The sequence below is a fragment of the Glycine max genome, chromosome 3 (assembly GCF_000004515.6).
Source record: "Glycine max cultivar Williams 82 chromosome 3, Glycine_max_v4.0, whole genome shotgun sequence".
In the NCBI taxonomy this organism is placed as follows: Eukaryota; Viridiplantae; Streptophyta; class Magnoliopsida; order Fabales; family Fabaceae; genus Glycine; species Glycine max.
The window spans coordinates 41198915-41212819 of record NC_016090.4 but is presented as its reverse complement, the minus strand read 5'-3'; the positions used below and the strand labels follow the sequence as shown (position 1 = coordinate 41212819).

Sequence of the window (13905 nt, the reverse complement as noted above, 5' to 3'; positions counted from 1 at the left end):
CACCTTTCAAAAATTATTTTCACCTTATTTTTTTCTCCATCAAACATCCAAAAAATTATTCATCCTTTCTATATTATTTTACTCGACAGAACCAAACACACCTAAATTAATTTTAGTGGCTTATCTTTCATATTAATCATAAATTATATTTATATTTTTTTCTCTTTTCTTTGTTTTATTATAATTTTTTTCATTTATTTCTTATTGTAAATAATCATACGTGGTTATTCACAATTTTTTTTTCATTTTCGATAGAGATGTGTTTTAAATTTTAAAAAATATATAAACTTTTTACAATATCATCAAATTAAAAATTATTATTATATATAATAAGTTAATTAACTTTTATAATAAAACATTTTATAAAATTAAAAGTTAACAGATAACTTTAAAACTTCCAATCTTGGACTCTTTTGTTTAGGACTTATCTTGGAGTTTTAGATGGTCACTGTAATGGGTGGCTTATTAATTTTTAGATATTGTTGTTTAATTATTATTATTATTAAAGATGATTTATATGTCATATTGAATTACTTAAAATTATGTTTTATTGCTCAAATAAGTAATGATTACCTATAAATAAAAAAATTGACATTTAAGAATTTTTGAAGAAAGATAATTTAATAATTGCTTAAAATTATATTATTGGAGCAAAATATATATAAGACTTTGAGTTACTTAATTATCATATGATATTATAATAACCAATTAACATAAAGTAAAGAAATTAAAATGAATTATTGGAGATACTATTAGTTATACAATTTTACGGATTAATTTAAAGAGTTTAATATTTATGTATTATTAGTTCAAAAAATTACTAATTAAAAATTATGGTAAATATATATTTATTTTTTATTTTAAAAAAAGATAAAAAAAATACTTTATAAAATTAACAGAAATTTTTAAAATTTTAAATATTTTTTAATTTACAAGAAAATTTTTAACGATTAAAAATTCTGACTAGTGCGACTTTAAAAACTAATTTAGAACTTTGCTGGTGAGCCAAAAAGCTTAGCTAAAGATTCTTAGCTTCGTGGTCGAATAACGCGGCCGTTACCCACCACGACAAGGAGCCGCTGGTTTTGTAACTTCGGTACTTAGTTTATCCAATTGGTTATTTTTTATTTACATATAAGAATAAAAAAATTCAAATATGTGAATTGTATAGTGTATGCGGTCATATACAGTGAAGGACTGGTAATATTCTTTATCGTTGCTCAAAATTGATTAAAAATTATAAACTATAGGTCTTTAACAAATATCATTTTATATTTAATGAATCTTAATTTTTTTATTTTTAATAAATTTTAACTAATAACAAAAATGTATTAATAAGAATGTGTTAGCACTTTTGTTAAGAGAAATGCAATAATAAAAAAATAATAAGTAATATAATATAGAAGAAGATGAGAAATTGAGAGAGATTTAAAAGGGGTTTAGAATAATTTATTTGATTTTTGAGGGTCACTTATATTTTTTACAATTTCTTAATTTTTTAAAATTTTTCAGTAACTTATTGTCAAGATTATAATAAAAAGTATTAAATAAGTACTTAATTAAATTATTTATTCAAACGAATCCATCATTCATAAAAATTGTGAATTTGTATGAATTTCTGCTAAAAAAATATCAGCATTTTAGTGTCCAAAAATATCTCAAATAAGATTGTTTGAGATCAAAGATGCATGCGAAAAAAAAGTGTAATAAGATAAAAAAAAATGAGGATTTAAATGTTAAATCATAATATATTTTTCTATTTTTACTAACGGTCATAATAAAATTTAGGGTAAATTAAAATTGTCTCCTTTAAGAAATACTAAAATTATATTTTCCAATCCTCTTATTTTAAAATGTACAGTACTATTCTCCTATTAGTGATGATATAAAACAGATTTTAATTTTTTTCAAATAAATTAATCTTAACAATATTCAATAGTTACGAGAGTGACTCTCAATATATTTAATCATTTTATTTTGCTACAACTTTTACTCTTTTAGCATCTCTTGCAACTAACTTTCAATATCTTAATATTTATTTCAGTATTTTTAGAAGCTTGAATAATTTCCTAAATATATTTATTATCACATTTAAAATATCATTTAAAATCTGTTTTGGATTATATATCAAAATGTTATGATCCAACCTTAACCATAATCATGACTAACATAAGCTATGTTTAATAAGACATTTTAGTTAATTTTTTATTTTTATTAGTTGAAAAACTCAATTGTTCAATAAACAAGTTTTTTTAATACCTTCTAATCTTTGATATTTTTTTTAATTTTACATTTTTTAAGTACTTTAACATCTAATTTTACTTAACAATTCTAATATAATAAATTAGTTTTTAACTTTTAACTATCAATTAGTTTTTTTAACTTCTACCTAACTTTTTAACTTCTAGCTAATTTTTCAAACATAATTATAATCACCAATTTGTTATTCTCTTACTAGGAATTTTTGAACTCCCACCAGGATGTTTAGCTAATATAAATTATGAACACATTACATATATAAGATGCATGATTATGAGTGATCATAATCATATAACTAACTTTTTATTTAAAATTTTTATTTCATCTTGATAAATAATAACACTTATTAACACGGCTAGCATGTGTATCTTAATTAAATAGTTTAAAGTTTGAATCTTGTTAACCCATTAAACATGAAATAAATAATGCTAAAAAGAAAATAATTATCTTATATATATATATATATCCATATTTTCTAATAAATATTAATCACTATTTTTAATAGATAACTTGGTAACAATGGGATCATAATGAAAAAAAAAGGAGAAAAAATAATAATAGGGTGGTTTGATGACTTGGCAAATTTTAAAACCACTATACATAGTGCCTGTCTCCTGAAATTGAATACTACCAGGCTTGATATTCAACATATTATCGATAATTAAGGCAATTCTTGTAGCCTGGTTGGGTTACATTACAGCGTAGGTAGACATGGCAAAATCAATAGCCAGAAGCAGTGAAGCGCATTGATCCTGGTGCATCCTCGCACACCCTATCTTATCATTATTCAATTTTGTTGTCTGAATGAAAGGGAAGAAGGGGTGAATCCGTAGGGGATGGGGGCCTCGCTGTCGAACCTGGGAAGCAACGGTTCGGCCGCCGCTCCGGGCCTCGGCGACATCCCGGAGAATTGCGTCGCTCGCGTCTTTCTCCACCTCACTCCTCCGGAGATTTGCAACCTCGCGCGCCTCAACCGCGCCTTTCGCGGCGCCGCCTCCGCGGATTCCGTGTGGCAGACGAAGCTGCCTCGCAACTACCAAGATCTGCTCGATTTAATGCCTCCCGAGAGGCACCGGAATCTCTCCAAGAAGGACATCTTCGCGCTGCTCTCTCGCGCAGTGCCCTTTGATGACGGCAACAAGGTACGGTGTTTTTTTTCTTCTTGAGTTTCGTTATTGATAGTGTGCTGTTGTGTGAGATTCGTTGATGGATGAGGGGTTTGCAGGAAGTGTGGCTGGATAGGGTTACCGGAAGAGTTTGCATGTCAATTTCGGCGAAGGCGATGTCTATTACTGGAATTGATGACCGCAGATACTGGACTTGGGTTCCTACTGAAGAATCTAGGTTAGGTTTTCAGAACCTGTAGTTTACTTTGAATTATGTTGTGGTGATGTTGGGTTAGGTAATTTGTGGCATTGCTTTTAGTTTACATGAGATGAATGTGATTTGGGAACTTAGGGCCTGCTAACTTTAGAGGAATCGTGATTCTACTGATATTTGAGGTCGAGGTTTTGAAAACCCATGCTACATGCTTCTGCTGAGCATATTGTAAGATGGTAGTCTTATATGGATTATTGGATGTTGCTGGTATACTTGTGTGAGGCCTTAGTTGTCGTATACTAGAAGAAGGGGACATGTTTTATGTTTGTGCATGATTTCTGGACTAGATTCTGACAAAAACAAAAGAATTGAAGGGTGATAGAAACTGAACAAGATTGTAGACGGAAATGATCTTTATTGATGGAAAATAGTGTTACACTCTAGGTATTAGAGAGACCTCGTTCTCTCCTGAAGACTTCTCCCCCAATACAATGACAACTCCTTTCCTTCTCGACCCCTCTTATTTATAGGCAACTCCTGACTGACTGGCCTATAATAACTAACTGCTACTTAACAACCATAATATAATGGTAGGGTGGGGAATTTTGGCAAGTAGATAGGTTGTGGGAATCAAAGGTGTGGAGTGCTGCACATGTCCACAGAATGCTTTGAGAATTGAGATTCATTTGTTTTGCTTCCAGTCGCACAAATTCATTGATATGATATAAAAGTGGTGTGTTTGTTTTGTTGTTTTAATGTTTTTACATGCCACTATCAAGGGTATGACACAGGTGGCCTTGTTGACAGTGCTGTACTCACGTGGTAAGTAAAAATGTGCTTTGGTATCATGAAAAGTAACAATATAATTATTTTGCTTTCCCAATATTGAAGAATGGGGTAATTTTGTGGTATACTGGTATAGGGTGTTTGACAGGTTTACCTTTTTATGCAATCCTTAGATCAACTATGTATGCTTTTGCAATGTGTGGAGAAAGTCGGTGATTTTGTATTACTTCAGTTTGTATGCAAGTCGTCAGTGGGATACATATTCATAGATCATGTTGTTTTGCTTACAAAGTCATATTAATTGGCTTTAGAAGTAATATTTTTTGCAATTGCTTCCACTTGACCGCCTTAACCATGCTCCAGGAATTACCCCCTTTGATTTATTTGAAGGATATGTGCTTTTCAGTGCCCATAAATAACGAGTGTGGATGGATAAATCTATCAAATTTTTCGGGCATTCCAAGATATGGCTTTTCTTTCAATCAAGTGAAAATCTTCACATTCTTAGTATATTGACTAGGAATGTCCACGATCATCAATGAGGCTTAGATACCAAGCATAATGTAATTCATGTAAAATAAAACAATCAAATATCAATCTCTGTGGCTTGGAGTTTGTTGGTGTAAAATCTTACCCGGTAATCACAAAGATGCTATCTGAAAATGTCCATGTTGCTTTTGTTGTTGGCCACCCAAACCAAGTGACCCTGTGAGTTACTTGACTTGGTTTGTACTTTTATTTGGTCCAAATGTTATGTAAAGCTCGCTATGGTATAGAGTATGGACTACTTGGCATCCCTATTACTATATTGTCCTGTGCAGGCAGCCAGTCAAAGGCATCCTCAGCTAAATTCTAAACATTCTTTTCCTCCCATAGAAAAGCAAATTATCTTGGTCCAACATATTTGGGGGAGGGGTCTCTTTGTTGAAAACATTTTGATATATGCCCATTAAACTTATTAAACTTCTCTACTTAGTGTCACCAACAGTTGGTTTTCAATTTATCAATTTTACATGCTAGAAAATGAAATGAAGTTTTAATTACTCTTACTATTATTATTTTGGAACTTTACCCAAAATTACCATTATTTAAGATGCCAAAGTTGATAGTAAAGGATTCAAAAGTACCGGTCAATTATATTGAGAATCATAGAGAGGGAAAAAAAATGTTCTTTAAAGGCTTCTTTAAATTAAAATAGATTAAATATAACACATTAATTTCTTAGAGGAGAGGAGTGTGACTCCCCCTCAATTGCTTGTGCCTTGGAATGATGTTTTGACTTTCAACTATATGCCATTTGGTTCAGTTTTAATGAGTTGATATCATTTTGTAGTCTTGAGCCCTACTGATCCATGAAATACTCAACCTGATTCAATCAATCTGTCCCTTTCTATGAGTGAAACATAAACAGGTGATTTTGGTTGGTTTGCAGAACCTAGTATTAGTTTATGAATAGTTGGACACCTGTAATTCTCAATGTCTTTCCATAATAGTTAAATTATGGCAACTTTCTGCTTATATGCTACTTGTGCTTCTTTCTGCAAATCGTAGTGCTCTAAAGCTTGATGCTGAGGGTGCTTTGTTTGATCGGTCAACTCATTTTTCTGAGTAGTGCGTTACACTTTTATTATTTGTTCATTTCAGGTTCAACACTGTAGCATATTTGCAGCAAATATGGTGGTTTGAGGTGGATGGGGAGTTCAGCTTCCCTTTTCCTGCTGATATTTATACTCTCTCCTTTAGGCTTCACCTTGGACGATTTTCCAAGAGGCTTGGTCGACGTGTCTGCAGTTATGAACATACCCATGGTTGGGATATAAAACCAGTGAGATTTGAGTTGTCAACCATGGATGGTCAGCAAGCATCATCTGAGTGCTACTTGGATGAAACTGAACCTGATGATTTACACGGCAATCACAAGCGTGGACATTGGGTAGATTACAAGGTGGGTGAGTTTATCGTCAGTGGATCAGAACCTACAACTAAAGTAAGATTCTCCATGAAACAGATTGATTGTACACACTCTAAAGGTGGGCTTTGTGTAGATTCTGTATTTATTATACCGAGGGATTTGAGAGAGCGCAAGAGAAGTGGCATTCTGAAATAACCATGCGCAGATTAGGATTTTTTCTTCTTCCAATTTTTGGTAGTTGGTGTGCTCTTTAGTTTTTATGTAATCACCGTCTATGTGTTTGTCATTTCCATGTTTTATACCTTTGTGAGATGAGATGGATACAGAAACAGGAAAACAAACTTCGCTCACACTTGCTTTCGATGGTCTGCTCATTCTGAACTTAATTGTGATGCTATAGTAGATTTTCCTCACCTGATATTGTTGTGCCTTCCATCAGGTATTGACTATTGGCACATATGTTGAACAGTATGCACGGAAAATTTAGGTGTACCTTTTTTTTAAGCGCAATATCAAGCAGAGCTGTTGTAAAATTTGATCGAATAATAAAAGAAAATGCCCAACGAATCGATCTTTTGATGTAATGGTTTTGCTGTGTTAAATTATTTTCCTTTTGCATTCAACCCACAAATAATTGAGGGTTTAGGATTGGAATTTCTAAGAATTTGTAAGTCCCAGGTGCCAGGATTTTGTTTTTGGTCTAGAATACAAATATTCTCATTAGTCAATTATGCTCAATCCAGGTACGACAATAAGTGACAATGTTTTCTTTTAAGTATTTAATGCAGTTTCTTTATTGATTAAGCCGAAATAATTTTACATCAATTTGATCTATGATCTATGTGCTTGGTGATTTAGAGCTAGAAGTTTGATAAAATGTGAAAAATTCTGAGGATTTAAAAGGGGAAACTTGAAACTTTTGGAATTATTTAATTTTTGATAAAATATGATTTTGATTAGTGTGTTAAAGTAAAATGATTTAAAATAATTTACTGGATTTATTTAATTGAGTTTTTAAGGGGGATATTGAAAAAAATTGACAAAGAAACCTGATTTAACAATAAAAAAGATGGCGGACTAATTTTGTTTTAAAAGATATTGGAACTTTATTTTAGTAACATTAATGAAAACAAAATTGAAATATAAATAACAGTTTAGAATGCTGTCATCCTTATGATAATTCAAAATTCAGAATACTTATATGAATAAACCTCGAAGTTAAAATTAGTAGGGTTTTTTTTTAGGGTAAAAATTATTAGGGAGTTAGAAAGTTTTTACTAAAGTTTTTGGCAGAATAATTGGTATGCCCTTTGCGTCTTAAATGGTAAGTGGTCCCTGGTATGCCGTTCATCTATATAGTTATTATTCTTTGAATTAATATAATATAGACTTTCTCCTATAATCAACGAAAAATAATTATGCTGCTAGGTTTATTCAGGAATTTCAGTTCTAATTGGGCCAGTCTATTGCAAAAACCCAATAAAAAGGTTGAGGGGTATTACTATTGACACTCACATATTTCTATTAAAATCTCCACTTTATTTAAAAAAATGTTTTGACTAAAATATTCCTAACGTTCGAAACTATCTCGACAAGATATCATTCAGATATACAATAAAAATATGTTTTCGTTAATTTACCATTCCACTCAAAAATACATAGGAGTAAGGAAACACCTATGTCGAGTTACAATAATATCTTCATACAACAAAGATTCTTTTATGATAAATAAAAAAAGTAAACAATAAAGTTTTACAGAGGCATATTAAATAACTTTATTTGTATAACAGAATAATTTTGAAAAAAATGTATATACAAGAAAGTTCTATTAAAACCAAATATAAAATTTAGTGTATATATATATCATTATGTACTAACGAAATAAGTTTTAGTCAATTTTAGAAATCTCGAGACTCATGATTGCCAAGAATCATAATTTCTGCGTGGTAAAAATTTCTTCTCTAAACACCCATAAGAGTTAAATTGGGAATTTTTTTACCCCCATTATACCTTTTGTTTTTTTATTTCCCAGAATATCCCCTCCCCATTTTATTAACATAGCTATCCCAACACTGTTCATACAAATGTTATTTAAATATATTACCAAATATTATTATTCTATTTGTAATATTAAAAAAATTAAATAAATTTACAAAAAATGAAAAAAAATGTTTAGAATTCGAGTAAGGAGACCTCAAATTTTAAATTGAATTGTTAGAAAAATACTGTGAATTCGGGTCCCCAAACCCCGAACTCACACTATTATATGTCAAAACGTTAAATTTAATATTATAGAAACAACAATAAATGATAATTTACCAACATTATGTAGGTACATATATGTCACGGTCTCGAATCTCTTAAATTAAAACTTTGGACTCGAGCTTGTAAGTTGAAAAAAAATGTTGTTAAAAAAAATTCTTATTAAAGACAACTAGACTTTTGGACAGAGATTTATAATAGGCAATAAAAAAACAATATTAACTTAAATAGACTAATTTGTTAAGCCTATAAATGTTTATTAAATAGTTTCAAATTTAACTTTTTAATTAAATAAATTCTCAGAAAAAAAAGTGAATTAGACTATGAGAATTGAACTAGCTACCTAACCGAGGACAAGTGTTGAAGTAAAAAAGACTTTCTTATACTATAATTTCATTGCATGGTAGAGAAGGGGAGGAAGCAACAGGAGAATAAATATTCAAGATCATACTGAACCCGTGTTTTGGGTCAAGCCAGAGAAACGAACAGATACATATTGTGGGAAAGGTGAGGGAGAAGACAAGAAGGAGAAGGAAGATATATACCATACTCTATATCTGGGACCCCCCAGCCCCTACAATTGCAAAAGGCAAAAATAGGGAGAACACATGTCCGCGTTATTTTAAACTTCAATTTTCTTTCCGTGGTTTAGGCCCTTTTTACATTTTTTTTCAATGGGTTATATATTTACTAATACTCATAGTGTTCCACAATCGTGATTCTGATGGCAATATCAAGGATATTTTAACTTATTATAAGTGCAATTGCAATCACATTTTTTCATAATTATTCATAATATAAAGTTTTTTTTTTTTTTTTTACTTCAAGTAATGTAACCGCAAGTGTAATTTAAAACCATGCTAATACTATTAGACGTTAGTGGTTAGACCATTGGACAGGATCATCTACGCATACATATATATTAAAGTTGCAAATAACAGCACGTAGGAGGACGTTGATCTTCTCTAGCTAGAATCTCTATGCACTTACGTTATTTGGATGAGGCAAAGTAACAACAACTAAATACCCACGTAGTGGTCTATGACCATGTTCGGCGCCGTTTACGTAGAGTCACATATAGTTGTTGCCTATTGCTTCTGTTTCGATCAGTCTTTCAAAACTATATATTTCTTAGGCCAGTTAGGTATAGTGAGTTATTTATATCACTTATGTGTGGTAGCTAGGGTTAGTGACGTAGTTTTAGAAATTCCTCTCAGTGAAACATTTTACTTGCTAGCTACTGAATAAAGTTCACTCATCACATGCATAATGTATTTACAATGTTATCCAACGCGTTCAGGACCACATATATATATACAAATCTTAAAGGTCAAAGCCTAATTATGTTGTAAGGCAGCAGTTTAACACTTTAATTCAATGTTTCAAATTTCTTCTGCATGAGTATAGCTACAAATGTGTGTGTAGTTCATGGCCATCTTCTTCAGGCAAACACACGTACACAGGACCACTCTCAAGATCTCGAAGAAGCTCTCTAGTCCCTACATATCTTCTAGGTATACCTAGGTTTTTATGGTTTTGCAGTTTCTTTACCTTGAGCTTTAATTATTTAAATCTATCTTCCTTTGGTACTAAAAAAATATTATTTGTTTAAGGAATGATCATGTATAGGTTAAGGAACTAAAAAATTTTGTTAAAAATAATCATTGCCTTAAAAATACAAAATCAGTGTATAATATTTTTATTTATTTATTCATTATATAATTAGAAAATTTATTTGTTTATTATTTTTTTAACCTGTTGAAATAGAAAGTAACTAAATCATCATTGGGCTTTCTCATAGTTAATAAGCTCAACAAAAGGTGGAGCTCGAGTTAAGTTCTAACTATAGATATGCTACTTACGTTAATTTGTCCCCGGCTGCTTCAAGGGTATAATTAGTATTTAGTGAAATAAGCAGTTTGGTTTAGGCAAATTAAAGCTTCGGTGGAGTACTGCTTTTGATACTTTCGATGGTACTCATTGACTTCCCACAAGGTCACAACACAATGCAATCACCTCCTTATTCAATACTAACCTTCCACTATCCTCACATAGAACGTATAATGCTTAATGAACGTAGACAAATTGTATTTGTACAATATTTTTCCACAAACTATTTAATTAATTCTGAGTTTGGTTGCATTTTGTCAAAATGTAGGAAGGCTATATTTTCTGTAATGACTCTTAATTATATGAGTTTTATTTGTAGGTAAGTTAATTGAATTGTTCATTTTTCGATAAGAACGTCTAGATTCTTTGTTAGCTCGCAAAAGTTTGAGACTATTCCTACTTGTATCCATCCCTTTCTTTGGAATGAATTGATATAATTAAAACCTGTTGTATGTAGTACGAAAAGTTAAAGAAGAAAATGCAAGAAGGAACATATATAGCCCTATCTGGATAAAAAATGTGTAAAATTATTTGTTTCTTTGTGTATCCACTCTCCCCTCTCCTTCCTAATTTTGAATGCTCTTCTATCTAATGAAGAGGTGAATTTTACTTTCCTAACATACATCTAATATATTCTCTTAAAAATTTGTATAGGCATCTCTATACACCTTGGGCAGTAGATAGCCCTTCTTGATAGTTATAAATATATATTTTGCTTTTAAAAAACTTCTTAAAACTTTTAATATCAATTAAATGGTTCAATAAAATGTTGTAACCAAATTTGAGAAACCAATATATATATATATATATATATATATATATATATATATATATATATATATATATATATATTATCATTCTCAAAATAAAATCTGAAACTTAAATCTAATAAAAAAATGTTTTTTTTCCTTTCAATTTTTTGTTTTGTTTTTTAGATTGATTTTTTTTTATATTGGATTACCCTACCCAACTTTAATAGATATATAGTAATAGAAAAATTCTTTACCATCAAATGTGTACTAATAATCTTAAAAATCTAGTTAAAGTGAGAGACACTTATCCTATAGTGCATTCATGAATAAATAACTTAATAAAATATTGATCATTTTTTTTACCAAATTTAAATTTATTTATAAACTTTTCTGTGAAATTTATTAAAAAAAAGTCATAAACCATTTGTATAAGTCTCAAAAGTATATTTCCAAACATTCCCTAAATGGACAAATAATAAGCATTTGATACCTAGCTTGATTAAAGGTAAAGCACATTTCTGTTTTTTTTTCTTTCATAGTTTGATTGGATAGAAATCTCTATTCTTGTAAACTTTCACTCTAAACTTATGTATATTACAATAGTGTCAACATAAATAATGGAGTTATATTAATTCGTGATTTTTTCAACATTATTTTTTCTCTATTTTTTTTATCACACTGTCTTATTTCACATTCTTGTTTTTTCTCTCTTTATTGTAATAAGTCTTTACACAAACTTTATATACAAATACAGTTTTTCTTAATAAATCAAAGAAGATGGGTTAATATTCTAGGCAGAGAAGTGGCCTTCAAACTATATATAATAGCCTCTTCAATCCCTTGTAACTAAGTTGACATTTTAACCCCACTCTAGGCATTAATTCTCGTACTGTGGGTACCCATCAAATTAGCAGCATTGCAGCAACCCGAGTACGGAAAATGCCATATAAAAAATATCCTATTCTTACGCCACTTGCATTCCTTAGTCTTTTATGCATGACATTATTTCCCGTACACATAGTAAGCAAACACAATCGTTTCTCTTTGTAGTAGTAGATAATAAAACAAGAGATGGCCAACAGAAACTGGAAAGATCAAAATAAAAATGTTTAAATGTCCATCCAATTTTTGGTGTATAGGTGAAAGAAGTGAAAATGATAAAAAAAAATAGAAATGAAAAAAGAAACTCAAATGAAATATTTGATCATTATATTTATCTTATTTTTCTTCGGTTCGATTATTTATCTTTTAAAAAGTTTAATTTTATCATTTATCTTATTTTTTTGTTCAATTTCGTATTTTATTTTTTTAAAAAAATTATTTTAATCATTTACCTTATTTTCTTACTTAATTTAATCTTTTGATTCATTTAAGATTGATGTCGTTACTTATTTAAGATTGATTTTTTTTTTGTTAAAATTGAAGTGGAGAGGAATGAGAGAAAAACAAACAAAAAAAATTATTTTTAAATGATTAACGACGTTAATCTTAAATAAATTGAAGGATGAAACTAAAGCAAAATAATAAGATAAATGATAAAATTAACTTAAAAAAAATAAAGAATTAAATTAAGAAAAAGACAAATAATTAAATTAAACTTTTTAAAAGATAAAAAATTAAATTAACTAAAAAAAATAAGATAAAGAACCAAATAGATTATTTAATTAAAAAGAAATAAAAAAAATATGGAAAATAAAAATGTAAAGAAGATTTTGGTGCACCTGTTGGTGGAGAAATTAATAGCACTCTGCGATTACTCTTGGCATTTGAAGCTTGGAGATTACGCCAGTGTTTCATTATTTATTGGTCGTGCCCGTACTTCAGAACTGAGGCTTTTTCCCTATTGAAAAGTATGTAGCGTTGTTATCATGGTGCATGAATCAATAATAAATTAACAAACGAAACCAACTTAATTGATGACATGCAAGCAAGTTGGATTCTATTCTATTCTACAATGACCTTTGTCTCACACTATCACTCTCATGTCTCATTCATGCAAATGCAACGCATGATCTCTTTCACCATATTTCAAGCTCAAAGAAAGCACTTCCCTTGTCGTTTGGAACCCTTCTCTCAGTTTTTTTTGTCTAGTAAGTACTCCAAAAGTCCAAACACGCGCAGTCCTATAACTCATAAAAAGAAATTATATTGCATAAATTTTTGTCAAAGCCAGGGAACCTAGATCCCAAATTTATGCTCCGACACAAGAAGGAGTGCAAGTAAGATAGTATCAGCTGTCCTCTTCTGCAAACACTGCACGATAAATAATTAAGGTGAAAGGGAAATGAGGTTGAATGAACAGAAGATTAGCCCAAGTTCTGTTTTCCTTACCGTCCTTTACTTGTATTTTAATGGTGCAGCAGAGGTAATAGCAGCTTCTCTGTCATCCTCGGTGTTGCGATTTTGGAACTCATTTGACTATTTTTTGCCAATGGAAAATCCCTTTCTACATTATCCTCTTTATCAAGCTAGCTACATCAATTATCCATGCCATATTGATGTCATGCATGATGTTTTTTTGAATAGGATAAAAGAACAAGTAGTGTTGGTTGGAAAGAATATTTTATGTGTCTATTAAAAAATGATATAGAAGTAATAATGTTATGAAACTGATCATGTACAAATGTCATCATTCATTGATATCAAATAAATCACCTAATTGCTAATTAAGGTAAATAAACAAACTCATTTAGGTATATAAATTTAGTAACAAATTAATAATTC

At 30.0% G+C, this 13905-nt stretch overlaps 1 protein-coding gene and 1 long non-coding RNA gene across 3 annotated transcripts; one reads left to right on the top strand and one right to left on the bottom strand.

Moving 5' to 3' along the window:
* Window positions 1-2878: 2878 nt before the first annotated feature.
* LOC100807328 (F-box protein PP2-A15) lies at window positions 2879-6690 on the top strand. Its single transcript, XM_003521383.4, has 3 exons — window positions 2879-3401; window positions 3485-3603; window positions 6010-6690. The coding sequence occupies exons 1-3, from the start codon at window positions 3096-3098 to the stop codon at window positions 6470-6472; spliced, it is 888 nt and encodes a 295-aa protein (XP_003521431.1). The 5' UTR covers window positions 2879-3095; the 3' UTR covers window positions 6473-6690.
* A 5130-nt stretch (window positions 6691-11820) lies between these two features.
* On the bottom strand, window positions 11821-13608 carry LOC121174607 (uncharacterized). 2 transcript variants are annotated; one of them, XR_005890793.1, is made up of 4 exons: window positions 13513-13607; window positions 13141-13434; window positions 12903-13021; window positions 11821-12266 (listed from the first exon to the last, which is right to left on the bottom strand). It is a non-coding gene; the product is annotated as an uncharacterized lncRNA (long non-coding RNA). The 2 variants fall into 2 exon arrangements; XR_005890792.1 differs by having other exon boundaries at window positions 12903-13434; window positions 13513-13608.
* Between the last annotated feature and the right edge of the window lie 297 nt (window positions 13609-13905).